The sequence below is a fragment of the Gambusia affinis genome, linkage group LG01 (assembly GCF_019740435.1).
Source record: "Gambusia affinis linkage group LG01, SWU_Gaff_1.0, whole genome shotgun sequence".
In the NCBI taxonomy this organism is placed as follows: Eukaryota; Metazoa; Chordata; class Actinopteri; order Cyprinodontiformes; family Poeciliidae; genus Gambusia; species Gambusia affinis.
The window spans coordinates 19229573-19244792 of record NC_057868.1 but is presented as its reverse complement, the minus strand read 5'-3'; the positions used below and the strand labels follow the sequence as shown (position 1 = coordinate 19244792).

At 38.8% G+C, this 15220-nt stretch overlaps 1 protein-coding gene across 1 annotated transcript in view; it reads left to right on the top strand.

The window, feature by feature from the left end:
* The window catches only part of LOC122840476 (plexin-A1-like), a 124080-nt gene that overhangs the window by 77115 nt on the left and 31745 nt on the right, over positions 1-15220 (top strand). Inside the window, exons 16-17 of the mRNA XM_044136879.1 lie at positions 1453-1596; positions 9411-9645. Coding sequence (XP_043992814.1) covers positions 1453-1596; positions 9411-9645 — 379 coding nt within the window. The remainder of the gene's footprint in view (positions 1-1452; positions 1597-9410; positions 9646-15220) is intronic.

Genomic DNA, 15220 nt, shown 5'->3' with positions numbered 1-15220 from the left:
TTGTGTGCGGCAGCAGCTCAGTGTGTGGCAATAACTCAGTGGCTTGTGTGGTTTTGTAGATGCGTGCAGGGTGGTTGTGTGCGTGTGTGTGTGTGATTGTGAGATGGAATGGGATGCATGTTTACAGGGTTGCGGAGCAGGGCTGGGTGGCAGCAGCCTGCAGAGACGATGGGATTGGAAAAAGGAGTCTGCCTCTGCGTCCCACTGCTAAGTCAGCGGGAGACATGGCAGCTATCTCCTCACTCTGCGTCTCCATCTAACTCACTAACTCCGATTCCATGCTCGCTACCTTTCTTCTTTACTCAGAGCAAAGCCTGTTCCTCTCCCATTCCTCTCCTGTTCATCTTTTTTTTCTCTAGCCTATCCAATCATCTGTTCCTCCTGATGGTTCCTTCCAACATTTCCAAATGGTTTTCTTCTCTTTGCAGTCATCTCTCCCTCTTACTGATTTTGTTTTTTCTGTTTTTGGCTTGACAAAACTAACTGTAAATTCTCAAATGCTGTCAATGTTTGGGTAAAGTCACATTTACGTTTTTTTGGAAATATACTCCATCAATCAAGAAAGACACTAGTCCAGTTACTGGTACTGGTCCAGACAGATAAACAGAAACTTTATCAACCCCAGTGGGATTTCCTTCAGGGAAACTGTCATTCCCATCTCCCATACAGCTCTCTCAGATATACATCTTACTCTTAGGTGATTCATACCACACAATAAATCTCAGATACATTCAGACTGCCTGGTCATTCATTTTCTTCCAGAAAAGACAGGCTTTATAAACTCTCTTTTTACAGACAGGAAGTCATTGTATTGGTTTAAAGGACACAAATTATTTGCTCAATTATCCTGGTGTAAGTTAGATCTCTGGTAACAGCATGTTAAATCCTGGTTAAAACCTATTAATGTTTAAAATGTACCTCTGTGTTATTTTTTTGTTATAATTGTTCCTTATTTCAGCTTCCACATTTATTCTTGTTCGACTGCAATAAATACTCACTTCGTTCTCCATGAACTTCATCATTGTTTCAGTTAAAAACTAGCCCTTTGCTTTTTGAAATAAATCCTATATATTTGACCAGTTTTTAGTTTTTATCATTGGAATTTATTAACAGAAGAATATAGAGAATCCTGTTCTGGAAATGAGATTTAAAAGAGCTGTTATGCTGTCAGTGATTTGTTTTATTGAGTGGAACAAGACAGAGAATTATATCATTAACAGAAAAATACTAGTCATTATAAAGTCTTATTGTTCTCCAGAAACCAGGCTAACAGGTGAAAGTGAGTTCAGAAAGAACCTCGGGTCCAAACTGAGTATTTTCTCTCAGTTTGTAGCTCAGTAAAAGACTTAATAACCTTAAATATGTTCGCCTTTCACAAATGTCCCAGTTAAAGTATGGCTTTGACAAACGGGCTGCGTTCTGCTCCTGATTCTCTCCTTGTTGTGTGTTTAGGGTCGTAACCTGATCCCAGCGGCGCCGGGTAACAGCCGCCTGAACTACACGGTGCTGATTGGAGAGACTCCCTGCGTTCTGACCCTGTCTGAGAGCCAGCTGCTGTGCGAATGGCCCAACCTCACCGGACAGCACAAAGTCACGGTCAGTTCACAACTCTCTGTCACCGTCAACAACACTCTTTTTGGCTGTTCTTTTTTTTTGTTTTTCCCCACTTTTTTCTGTCCCAAACTGTGTAACTAAATGTTAGTACTGTCAATTTAAAAAAATGTAATCATGATTAATCAGTATGCTTAACTTTCTTAGCATAACCAAAACTGCAAGATCCACAACTACTTGCAGTTGTGGTTCTTGCAGGCCTGGCTTGTTCCTTTCTGATGCCGCCCTGGGAAACTGCCTAAATAGGCTATATCATAACCAACTCTGTACTCACCTTTTCAATAAATGTTTTAATGTCTCAAAGCAAACATGTCTGAACATTCTCAGTTTTCCAGGTTTTTATATGCAGGAAGGTTTAAAGGAAGTCATTATGTTTCAAACATTCAGTCAGAAATGTCTCTCTCCATTCGTTCCTATGGAATTCGGCACAAAAATATGAGAACTGTCCAGCTTTTGCTGCTGTCTGCTGTTGTGGAAAACTCTTTCTGATGTCTCATCGTCACATTATGGACTGAGTGTAAAGTCCATATTGTGCTGCTGGGAAAGAGGTAACCCTCCACAGGAAAGAGGCTTTTAAGTCAAAATAGTAGCTCAATTAATCTGCATTTATGTAATACTGACACTTTAAAATTTTCAGATTAATCACATGTGTTAACACATTAACGTTGACAGCACTTCTAAATATCCTTTGCAACTCATAAAATGCTCAATATCCTCAACTTTCCACACATTTTTTTCAGTTAAATGAACCTCCATTATCTTTTAAGCTGATCATTTACCCTCTTTACTTCACATGATTCCACTTCCTGATGAACCTGGAATTGTTCCGCTCAGTCTCACCTCACCATGTTTTATCATTGAGGTATATAAATAATCCCATGTGTCTTTTTGAAACAATTCCTTCTGACAGATTCAGGATATGCTCCGCTGCGCTCGCGCTGCGAGGCTGCTGTTAAATATGCTGCGCTTAATTAACACATTGATCCTCATTGGCTTCCAGGCAACCTGTTGCTGAAAATAAGTTCACTTTAGTCACAGGAGATAAAAACCTGATAAATGCTTCTTCTTTTTTTTTCTTTTTTTTTTTTTGCATTGAACGTTTAAAGTTTAGGATCTGCAGGAAGTTTAGTACTGAGTTTGATCAGTTAAGTGGATAAGGAACTCAATTAACCGTTCTTGTAATAATCTCTACTCTGAACCTGTGGAGACATGTTCAGAGCCATGCTTCTTTTTTTATCCACTTGGGCATCTCGTCTTCAACAGCAGTGCAGCCATCAGCAGTTCTCTGCTGTGGATGCTGCTGGTTTTTACATTGGAGGTTTCCTTAATGCCCCTTTTCTCTGCTTTTTTTATGAGCTTCAGTATGAGGATGGGGACATTTACTTATACATGGAATATAATGTGACTAACGTTCAATAAATCTCCAGCCAGGCACTTCTCCACCCACCCTCCACTCTAATAAGACTGTCATCCACTTCTCATCTGGACCAGCACTTAAAGTGATAGTTCACGTTTTCTGACTGAGATTTTATTTAAAGTGTCTTAAACAATGGGTTGCACCTAAAGACAGAGTTCTATGTGCTATACCAAGCAAACCTGTTCATTTTCTTTAAGTTCCTCCCTTTCACTTTGTCGCCACAAACTTCAGTGGTTTTTACCTGATAGACCAATAAAAAGTAGATCAGATTGATGTACTGATCAGTGTTCAGGTTTTGCAATAGATTATTGATTACCTTTCAGTTTTAGCACATGAACAGATTGTGACCTAAATAAGTCTGAGGTGCAACTTGCTTTGGGACATTTGGCCCTGTTTAATCCGATTTAATCAAACTGTAGTAGCTTGTTTGTGTAGAAAGTTTGGTTCATTTCACATTCTGATGTGGATAAAAACCTAAAAACCTAGATCTCAGGTCAGTTGACATGAACTCCAGTGCGGTTTGAATGCATATGTGACCAGAGATCTGGTTCAAAAGCAGGAAGTGGGCTGCAGCGCTGGGTATTCTGGGTAAATACAGCCAAGACAAACATGCATGTCTTGTGAGAAAGAAATGGTTTGTGGTCTTTTACCAATGACAAAAGTGAAATCCTGCAACCGCTAAAATATGGCAGCACTCCATTAGTTTACATTTTATAAAGAAGGACTCGGTGTCTTCAGAGGATTTTGTGTTGTTTCACTCAGTGGTTCTTGGTATAGCGCCCCCACAGCTGAGGGTGGTGAACAGGTTTTTTTGAAAGGTTTAGTTTGTTTGAGAAAGTGCAGTTTGAAGATGAACCGTACCAGTTCATAATGTAATAAATTTTGCAATTTTAGTTTCCAGTTGAACCGAGTCTACTGAACTCTCATATCTGCAAATATCCTTAGATGTGTGTTACTGCAGTTCTAAGTATGTATATGTATTGTTATTTATAGTTGTGTGAATTAGGGGGATCTATGACTAAAACTTAACCTATTTGTTGTCTTTCAATAGTTATTGTTTGTAAAAATCATTCAGTCCCAAAATAACAATTCAGATGAATCAATAAAAGGTATTCATACCAACTTGTAAGTGTTTGCAACTGTATGAATTGGCATTTTGACATTCCCTTAATGTCTGAAATTTGCAATGTTGTGGAAATAGCCTTGTGGAAATGTCAGGCTTAAAAGTACCGTTCAGCTTTGCTTGTCTCAAGCTGTCTGCAGTACTGCGACTAAACTCCCTGATTCACTCTGACTGAAGCAGACCTTGGAAATCACAGAGTTCCCCTTAGGAGCGTCTGCGCCACTGAAGGTCAAACCTCGTCCTGGCGAAATGGTTCTCAGCATGAATACATTTGGATTTCTCTTTTTAAATATCCCAAAAGTACACTCAGTCAGCTCCCAGTTCTCCATCCACAGCTTTTAAACTTATTACCAGTGTCCTCTCACAGTCATCTCACTATATCTTTATGACATTTACTCCATGCTAGCTACAGTCAATAAACCTAGAAAGCTACTGACAGCGCATCTGTGTAATTCAATATGATAGCTCTCAATGGAACCAGCCAGCTCCAAGGTGGATCTCTCAAAGTTTTTCACCCCCCCACTTTCCTGTTTTTTGAACGAAATGTCATGTTAAATATCGGAGTGATGCGATATGTCAGAGGGGGTGGTGGAGTTTTTTCGTGTGACAATAGCCGTGGAAAAAAATAGAGCTGTCTGTTCCTATTTGCTTTTCTGTGCTTGTGTGTGTGTGTGTGTGGGTGCAACTACATACCCTGTGTTTATGGCTTTTCTTTGGTGCGTGCGTGTGTGTGTGAGCACTCTGGTCTTTGTGGTGTATGTTCTGCAGGACACAGCTGTAGCAAAACATTATTCCCTGTACACAATGACCTACATACAGGGGACCCCAATGGGCATCAATACATACTGGCCCCAGGTTTGTGTTGTTGTGTGTGTGTGCCTGTGTGTCGGTGCACTGTAAGAAATGTTGCATGTGTATCAGCGTGTCTTTGTGCATCCCCTCAGATGTTCAGCTGTGTGTTGGCAGCTGTGTGCCTCCCTTGAGTTTTTGAAGAAACTTGTTTGTTGTTTTGGCCTTCAGCTTTTTAAGTTCCTCTGCCAGTCCTTCAGTCTGTCAGTCGAATAAAAATAGACAAGCTACGAAAATATATCATCGCCTCCATGTTACTTAACCTCTTCTGAATACATGTCGTTTGATGTGTCACCTAATTGGTTTCCTCAACCATACCAGTGCCCCCATTTCAGGTTGTTAGCTTACACTCTTACGTTAGGGGAAAGGTGAGGATCCTCCCCTCAATCCAACCGTTTTCCTATCGATGAATGCACAGTATATTTGTCCTACAAGGTCACCTCTACAAATGACCTTTGAGTTGTCATGAAAGTCTGCAGCTGATTTAGGCTTCAAGAGGGGAAAGAAGACTTTCTGCTGATAACTGGAAGTCTGAATAGATTCTCAGTCTTGGTAACTCTGAACCAACTTTCCAGCATGTTTTAGGTATTTCTCTGGTGCTTCACGCTCGACTTAAACGATTTAATCATTAACAGGGTTCTGCAGCACTTGGTGATATTTTGAGAAGGTAATATAATCATTTTTAATCATCAGGTGTTTTGTATTCAATACACTTCTAAAACATTGGTTTGAGGTCCTGGATTATAAACCAGTTTTTCACAGCTTTAGACTTACATTCTCTAACTGTGCAGAGGTAGTAGAAACGTGACCTCCATGGGTTTGACATGGTTTTACAAAAGAAAGAAGTAGCCTGGGAAAGGACAAGACTATTCTACAAAGCACTGTCCCAGAGGTTCAGGTTGAAGTGCTTAATCACAATCCAACTGTTTTCTTGTGGAACTGGTTTGGCCCTGATTTGTAGGGAACAGAGTTCTGCCCCAAGTGAAGGGGTTTAAATGTTTTACTGTCTTTTTCCCTTATTGTTTATCAGTGAGGGAAAATGGAGTGGTATTGATAGGTGGATTGATGGATTATCCACAATGATGCGAGTGCTGTGCCAGAGACCTCGATTTACTGGTTGATTTACTTTCCCACCCTGATCTATGGTCACCTGTTCTGGGTAGTTACCAAAAGAACAGGTGTCACTCTCATGGCGTCTGGGCTCTCTCTTAGAAATAGGGTGACTTGAACTTCTGGCTGGGATGGCTTCTGGACGCTTCCCTGGTGAGGTGTTTCAGGTACGTCCCACCAGGAGGAAACCCAGCGGAAGATCCAGGACATGCTGGACTGTTTCTCAACTGGCCTGGGAACGCATTGGGATTCCCTCAGAAGAGCTGGTCTCTAGAGAGGAAAGTACAGGTTTCTCAGCACAGATTAGTTACCAGATCCCAGATTAGCCAAAAGATAATGGATAAATGAAATGGATGGTGGTGAAAAATGTGCAACCAATTGGACCTTTTTTCCAAAGTTGCACTTTGTAGAACACAGAAGGCAAATTTCAGACTTTCTGAGCCTTGATGGGAACTCAGTCTGTTAGTTTCTCTCAGGACATAATTCCTATCAACACAGACTATTACTTGCCTAGTCCTAAAAGGCCGTTCTAATTGCCTTTGCTCCTGCAAATTTAATTTGTATCTATTGATTATATTGATATTGATGTAACGGCTTCTTACTTTCTGTCTTTTATATTCAGACTTTGTTAATGTCAACTTGAAAGTGCTCTTACAAGAACTTCAAAGCTTATAATCACACTTCATTTGAATCGGTTATCAACCCCCTTGGGGGATATCTTGATTTGATGGATTCCAGTGACACACTGTGCATATATAAATGTAGTTAGTCAGAGAAAAAAAAAACATCAGATGTGTTTGACTTTCCATAATTACCACGACTCCTTGGGGAGAGATTTAAATGCTGGTGATTACTTTGTTTGATTACTTATGCTCTGTGTGAATATATGCGTAGTCTATATGTGTGTGTGTGTGTGTATGCCCTGAATGGGTAATCTTTTATGACGTTATTATGACATTAATGTCTGTTTCGTCCTGTACCACACTGATTTATCCTTGTCCATATGCCCATCATTCACATTCTGACCTAAATCAGTTAAAGTTGACAGTGATGGACGAGAACATTAACAAGAAAACATCTAACCCAAACCCTGTGCCGTCACAGACAGCTACATAGGAGAGCACTGGGCAAGTTTTGAAATCTTCATTATCAAAACCCTCTGAAGTTGCTCCTCTGCTCCCCCGGAGGCAGGAATCGAAAAGCATTCCTACAAGAAACGTTCACAACGATGGAGGTGATGTAAGCCTTCGCAGCGCAAGCCTGTCAGAGATATCTCTTTAGCGTGACTACACAACAGATAAAAATTTAATGACCTTTGCTTTAGACATCAGATCGGCCAGTTTCTCTTTCATCAGATCAACAACTTTTGATCCTTTCAGACAACTTTGTCTGATCTCAAACAGGTGCTGTTGCAGAAATGAACCTTGTTTTTTTCTTTCTCGTTCTTTCTCTCTCCGTGGATGGCGCTTGTAAAAAATCAAAGTGGGTGGTGGAACATGTCTTCACAGAAATATCCTAGCCCTTAATGACTGTAGGTGAGCTGCCTTTGAGAAATGCCATAAATTCTTTGGTCAACCAGTTCAGTTAGCAAAAGCAGAGGAACTACAATCGATCATAGTGGTGCAGGTGAATGTTTAATGTTGAAATGAATATAAAGGTGGGTCCACATAAGAGTTGGAAATTTAGGGCCTTTTCACATCTGATAGTCCTGAAGACTTGGTTTGATTGGGGGCCAAAATTTCAACATCTTACATTTTCAGACGGTATGTTTCTCTTTCACACTGCCCTGTGTCAAAAGATCCAAGCTAATTGAAAAAGGTTTTTGTCTCCTGGTCTGTGGTGGCACTGAAGGAAATGACATGATAACCTCTGAAGAAGACCAGTTCAACTTCCTTCTTCAAAATGTAAACAATTGGATTGGTGTCAGACTTCAGCAGTCTTTACATTTGTCATTGGTAAAAGACTACAAACCATTTCTCCCTCTATCGCAAGACATGCATGTTTGTTTTGGTTATATTTACCCAGAATACCGTGTGTTATAATCTACTTCCTGTTTGTGGAGTGGTCTCCGAGCCAGACTTCACTTCAACCAATCTGAGACCTATGTTTTTTGTTCAAACAAGAGTTTGCTTTTTTGATCCACGTCAGTTTGATTGCCATCCAAATGTCCGCAAACAAACCAGTTTGATTAAAGTGGTCTTAACAGGGCTGGTGTGAATTCACCATAACTCTAATAGGGGTTTTCAAGCACACAATAGTTCTCACCATCAATGCACTCCTGGCATAATTCTGAACCACTCTGTGTGGCGGCATTTCATTTAAATTAGCTCAAATTTGACTTAGTCCGTCAGGGAACTTTCACAACATTTATCTGTTCAAAAATCACCCTTAATATTTGTTTTAATGTTGAAAAACATAACTGTGTCCAACTTTTCTGTTTTTAGTTGTTTGTTTTAAGTGAAATGTAAAACATTTGGTGTTTATTCTCTTTTTTTATATCCTTGCATGTTTTGCTTTGTGTCAGTATTAACAGAATGATGCCACCACCGTGCTAGACAATTGGTTCAGTTCTTTTGGGTTGGAATGCATAACTTCAAGGATTACTGTGGTTGCTGTGATCAAATGGCTTAATGTTAGTCTTGTCTGACCATAGATGCGTCCTTCACATGACATGTTGGCTGCCAATTACAGTAGGTTAAAGTGGGTCAAAGGAGTCAATTTTGGAGCACGTCTTTTTTCTTCTGACGGAGTGAGATGGTATATAACAAAACACTGGTGTGCCAACAGTTTTTAGTTTAGAACTAGAATAGAATCTGGTGGTTCCTTCACTTGCTCACCAATTTCTTTCCTCCAGAAGGTTGAGATTTTGGGTCTGATGGTAAAATTTTATATTTTGACAAGATAAAAATCCTCAACATCAGAAGTGGTTTTAACATGGACAAAATACTGTAAAGAAAAATTCTGGACTGCATTTCAAATTTAGGACCCCCCTGTAGAAAGCAACCAGTTTACAAAAACCAATTCACTGGAACCTTTTGATTACTACAAGAAGTCAGTGGACAAGGTGCACCTCTCCAAAGACATCTGATTGAATATCAGCTGGGGTGAATGTACAGTTGAAGCCAGAAGTTTACATACTTTGAATAAAGATACATACAACTTTATTTCCCACTGTTTGAAGTTAAGTCCGATCTTACACATCTTGTTTTTGGTCAGTTAGAATTACCAAAATAATTTCTGTATGCATCTCTGTGAATCCTGAAGGATCTTAATCTCGCCCTACCCTGATTTTGTGTTTAGATCCGTGCTGGTGGATTCGAATACTCCCCAGGAACTCTTCACATCTACTCTGACAGTCTCCTCACCCTGCCTGCCATCATTGGGATTGGAGGGGGCGGTGGCCTGCTCCTCTTGGTGATCATCGCTGTTCTGATAGCCTACAAGAGGAAGTCGAGGGACGCGGACCGCACCCTGAAGCGCCTCCAGCTCCAGATGGACAACCTGGAGTCACGAGTGGCCCTGGAGTGTAAAGAAGGTGGGTGCTCTTCGAGCAAAGCAAATTCATTGGCAGTATTTAAATCAGCAGTGATGCTGATTTAAGTATTTAAGGCTTGTAGTAGATAGAATAGAACAATTCTATCTACTACAAACAGATAGAATTGTTTCTTTAAACATGACTTTCATAGGGTTGATTTACAGCTAAGCACAGCATTGAGTAGACAGAGACAGTGATAAAAGTGAATGAATCTGGAGAGAGATGGAGATGCAATAAATTACTGTTGGATCCTATTATCATCACTACCTGTGTCTTTAGGGTATGCATGCTGAGTTAAAAGCATAAACTGTCAGTGTTGAGTTGTGGTGAATAAACCATTTCACTTGTGATTTTTTATAACATTTATACAGCAGAACTTTAAAGTCACTTGAATTTTAGACTAGCGGTGTGATTTGTTTAAGTTTTTAATCAAACTAATTGCAGGGTTTGTAATTAATTAATCAAAATGAATCACATTTAATAAAAATGAGCAACATTTTTCAATCAAAAACCCTTTTTGCAGATAAATTATTCTAAATTATTAAATGAATACACATATGAGCTCAACAACAAAGATATTTATTGTTTTTAATCTGTTACTCAACAAGCATATTGGTGTAAAGTGACATTACACCCATTTAGCTTTCCAGTGTTTTAGGAACCTCTGATCACTCTTGAATTACTTTGAAAAAAGTCATTCTTTAGAAATATGGAATGTGGACGCTGACGTTAGCATTGGGGACGTCTGTGCTCCTGCTACATGTTTACCATTAAAATCCTTTTTTAGCCTGGAATAGCTTTGGTGATAGACTAACTTGCACACAACAGTAGTCTTCTCTAACATCACAACAAATCCTTTAGGAAGCATAAATTAACTCACAATGGGCCAAGAGAACAGTTTTGTCATCCATCGCTGTTGTGTGTGGCTGTCGCTTGTGCGTCAGATTTATGGGTGTACCAGAATCACTCAAACATGAAAGTTCCAGCTCAGGTACATTTTTTTAGCTTTGTTATGTTAAAACATTTTTTTTTATTAAGTCTATTAAAATCTTTAAGATATTAAAAATCCATGTAATTAATTAAAAAATAATACATTAAATTCCCGGCTCTTTAGACATATTACAATAATGTAGAAAAAATAATAACAAGCAGATGAAGTGGATTCCCTTTGGGTTTTACATTCTGGTGAAACTGAAACTCATACCTGGTAAATACTGACATGTTGCTCTATTAGAGATCCAAATACCTTTTTTTTTTTATCGTCATAAAAATTTGGCAATTGAAACATCATTAATAACATTGGAACAGGAGGAAATGTACTTTTTGGATGTTTCTTGAGAGATTTACGTAGCAGTCTGGTCGTGAGACTCAGACTTTTCCTTCAGAAGACCTGCAGTTGTAAAATTATTATTAGTTTTGGAATTACCATGTCAGCTGTGATCAACCCACTTTTCTTACGATTTCCACAGCACTCTGAGAGCTTTAACATCTCTGACGCTAAAGTCTAAATAAGGTTTGGGCATCAGGGGATGTGAAAATCATTGCAGCAAACGGTCAGATTATTTGTGAATTTTGTCTCACAGATCTCCACTTTAAAGGAACTTCTTACATCAGGAATGCATCAAAAATGTCACACATACTTCAAAGACATCACAGGAATTGATGTTCCACAAAATCTCCTTCAGTTCCTCATGTTGAGACCCACAGAAGATGCTTTTTATAAACACCGGCCTTCCTGGAAAGACGGGAGAAAAGTCACAGCAGCTTTTTGATTACATGTAAATGTTTTAGATCATCAAACTAATGTTTATATAAAAGATAACCATAGTGGATTCACAAGGCAGCTTTCAAATGACATTTTATTTATAAATGGAGAAAGCCATCCAACCCAACCTGAACCTGTATGCAAAAGTAATTGCCCCCTGAACCTACTCATTACGTCCTTCATGCTGCCACCAGGAGATTTTCTTAACTGGCAGTGAGTCTTGTATATTGCTCTGAATATATTTTGACCATATGTTCTTTGAACATTTGCTTTTTTTCATTCAGAATGGAAACTTTTTAAGCTTGAACGACCCAGTTAAATTCAGCCAAAAGTAGACCACTGAAAACTTGCATTTTATTTTTGCTTTTTTTAAACATTCATAATGCTTTAGATCATTGTCCTGCTGCTTAACTGTAGTGAGGTTGAGCTTATAAGACAGATTTTCTTCATCAGAATTTACTGGTTGAAAGAATTTCTGGTTCCATTGAGAGAAACAAATCATCCGGGTTCTAAAGCAACCTAGTTGCTCCATACCATTGCTGTAAACAGCACAGAGTTTTTGTTAGTATAAACTTCTTTTTCTGAAAGGTTGTATTTTATTTGCATCAGATGTAACAGGAATCACACATTCCAAAAATAATATCTACCCAAAAAAAGGTCTTCTGGGACTTCAAGATCTTTGTCACTTTGTAGATGGGCCTTCATTTCATTTTCATTTTAGTGAAAAAAATGAAAATGGTTTGAACGCATCCAAAGTTGAGTCATGAACTTTGGATGCGTTCACACCAAACTCCCTTAGTCCCTGAAGGAAAAGATATCAGCCGTTCTGTAGATGTTGTTCTAGCTTCATGTGTGGCCTTCTGCTTGAGTCCTTGATGTAACTTTGGAGTAGTTCTGCATTACAGAACCTGTGAGGGTTCATCTCTCTTCTATGTTTTTTTTTCATTTGTAGTTAAAAGCTCTGATTAGGGTTGACTGGAGGTCTAGAAGATGAGAAAGCTTTGTAAACCATTAGTTCTTGAAGCTTCATTAGATTGGTGTGTGATGGGTTGCTACGTGGTTAATTTTTGAGGGTTAAGGGCATGGCCTTTAGAGAGGCCTTTTAGGTGTGAGTGACTGACTATAAGGCATGCTGCTGTAGGTGTTTACCGGTTAATGCCACAAGCACACAAAGCCACGGCACAAAGTTCTAACATGATCACACCTCAGTCTTGACACAGAGTCATAACTCTTAATAGCAGCCAGATGTGTCAAACAAAAGCTGTCAGAGGTTTTGAGTCAAAGCCCTTTATTTGTCAGAGCAACACTTCCACATATCCTGACAGAGGTGACATTTGCCCAAACGTGTCCTGACCTCGTTGGAGTGCCTCAATTCAAGATGTCACTCGTGAAAAACATGCAGTGTATGAATCAACAGCCAGTTTTTTCAGGAGATGAAGCATGGCCCTATTCCCACCCATCCCAAAGCACTCCGCCCCGCCTGCTGCACGCCCATCTGGCCCGCAGAGAGGAAGAGGCGCGTGTGGGTGGAGTAGCAGATGAAGTGGGCGGTCCACCATGCGTGTGATAGCTAATGGTGAGGTGTGTGTGTGGGTGTGTGTGTGTGTGTGCGTGTGCGTGGGTGTGGGTGTTTGGTTGTGCTCTAAAAAATCTGCAGAGAGAAGAAGTGGGATGCTTGGTTCAGTCATCCATGTAAAGCAGACATCACAGCAAATACCTTTATTTATAGTCTGCTGTTAATGGATACTTACACACTAGAAGTCATGGTGAAGTGATACTTGTGAAACAGCTTATGGTAAAGAAGAAAACTAAATCAAAAGGATTTTTTAAAACACTTTTAGGATTAGAGCCTTGTGTGGCTAGTTTGTGGATACCTAGGCTGTTACCTTTTCACCTAAATTGACTTTAATTTTTATGAATGAATTAAAACATTTTAATGCAATCCATCACTATTTTCCTGACAGAACCTTTTGTACTTGTGTGTTTCTGGTACACCTGTAAATATGACGCACCAGGAGTGTTTTGGCTAAAAACAAAGCTTCGATTTATGGAAAGTTTGGTCTTCAAAAAAACAAGAACAGTATAGCAAGCCAAGTTTAGTTCCTGCCACAATATTTATTAGTTTATATTTATACAGTAAGTCAGATTGGCTATGTTCTTAGAGACATGTTTAGCAGTTTTTTTTTTCTTTCTTTTCTACATAATCTGTCTGTGGGTTAAACAGAGGAAATATTAATTTAGACCTTCATGTTTTTTGCTTCCATGCTTTTCCTTTTCCATGTATTCACTTCTTATTCATTGGACAGGTTTTGCTGTTGCTCCCTCTTTCATTATATATTTCTCTAGCAGTAGTTCTCTTTTTAAAAAACAAAAAAAAAAAAACGTCTGTTCCTCTCAGTAACATTCCATCTTCAGACTTTTTTCTGTGTTTGCCTCTCTCATGTCTGTAAAATCCTAATCTCACTTTCCTATTTTCTTTTCTGCTTTTTTTTTTTTTAACTTAACTCCTCCTTTATCATCTTGGCTTCCTCTCATTTCTTTCGTCTCTCTGGTGGACCAAACAGTCCAATAACAGCTGGAGGAAATTATGCATGAAAACTCATCCGTTGCTCTCTTTAATAATTATCCAGTCATGCAGTTAATTGACTTTCCTTTTCAGGAACTTGGTTTTTCTGTCTCTTTCTTTTGCCTCTTCTCTCCACCTGAGCCATCATTTCTTGTTCATTTCAGAGATTTTCGTTTCCCACTTCCATTTTTTTCTTACCTTTTTTTGTAGACCTTTGCTGAGATTGCTGTTATTGAAAAATATTTCCTTTGGTAGATGTAACTTCAACATTTCTGCATGCTTTTCTGGAAAACTGAAGTTAATACAAATATGTATTGAGAGTAAATAGCTTGCATTATTTACATGTGAGAATTAAATTTAACAATTTACAGTGTTGTAGACCTCTAGAAGCCAAAAGATGTGCATACTTTTTCCACATCTTGCAGTCACAGATATATTCCTTTGTTAAATACATGAAATTCTTTCTTACTCGAACATGTGATATTAACAATTTTTTTATGATCCGTCCACTCATTCTTTAATGTTTCTATCTCATTAAGTGTCCATCTGAACCTAGTTCTTCATCTTTGCTGACATTCGTTTCTTTATTTGTTGTCCCCATTTCAATTCTTTTGCTGCCTTTTTACTGTTGACTAATGGCTACAAGTGCCTTTAAAAATATTCTGAGGAAGAGCCAGGTTGGATTGAAATGTCAGTAAATGAGTCATTCTGACTCAAAATCTCTTTGTAAGCATTTAGAAGAAATAAGAACAGAAGAAATTCCAACAGGCCAATCTTGTATATAACATTAAGTGATAGCTGCAGTAAAAAATAAACTGTTTAAAATTGTTCTGATGATCCGTGTCTTGTGAAATCACTAATACTCAGAGCCACATAAGTTCATTGTATTGATTTAATGTACAGACTGCAGAGAGATAAGTTATTAGCTTGCATTGCTAATTGTAGTTAGCATGAATGCTAAGTATGTGACTGGTCACAATCAAACCAGGAACAAGCCTTCACAGGAGCGCTTTAAGGTCGTTACAGATTTTGAAAGTGTGGATTTTAAGATTTCTAATGATGTCAAACGCATAAAAATAAAAAAACTAAAATAAAAGGAGCAATTCATCACGGTACATCTACTGATGAAGGAAAACTCACTATGCTAGAGCAACTCATCTTTTCAGCTGTTGGTGTTGAGCAGCTCTACATCACAATTAGAGCTACTTTATTGTCTTGTAGATGGTGAGTTTCTCCCCAGTAGT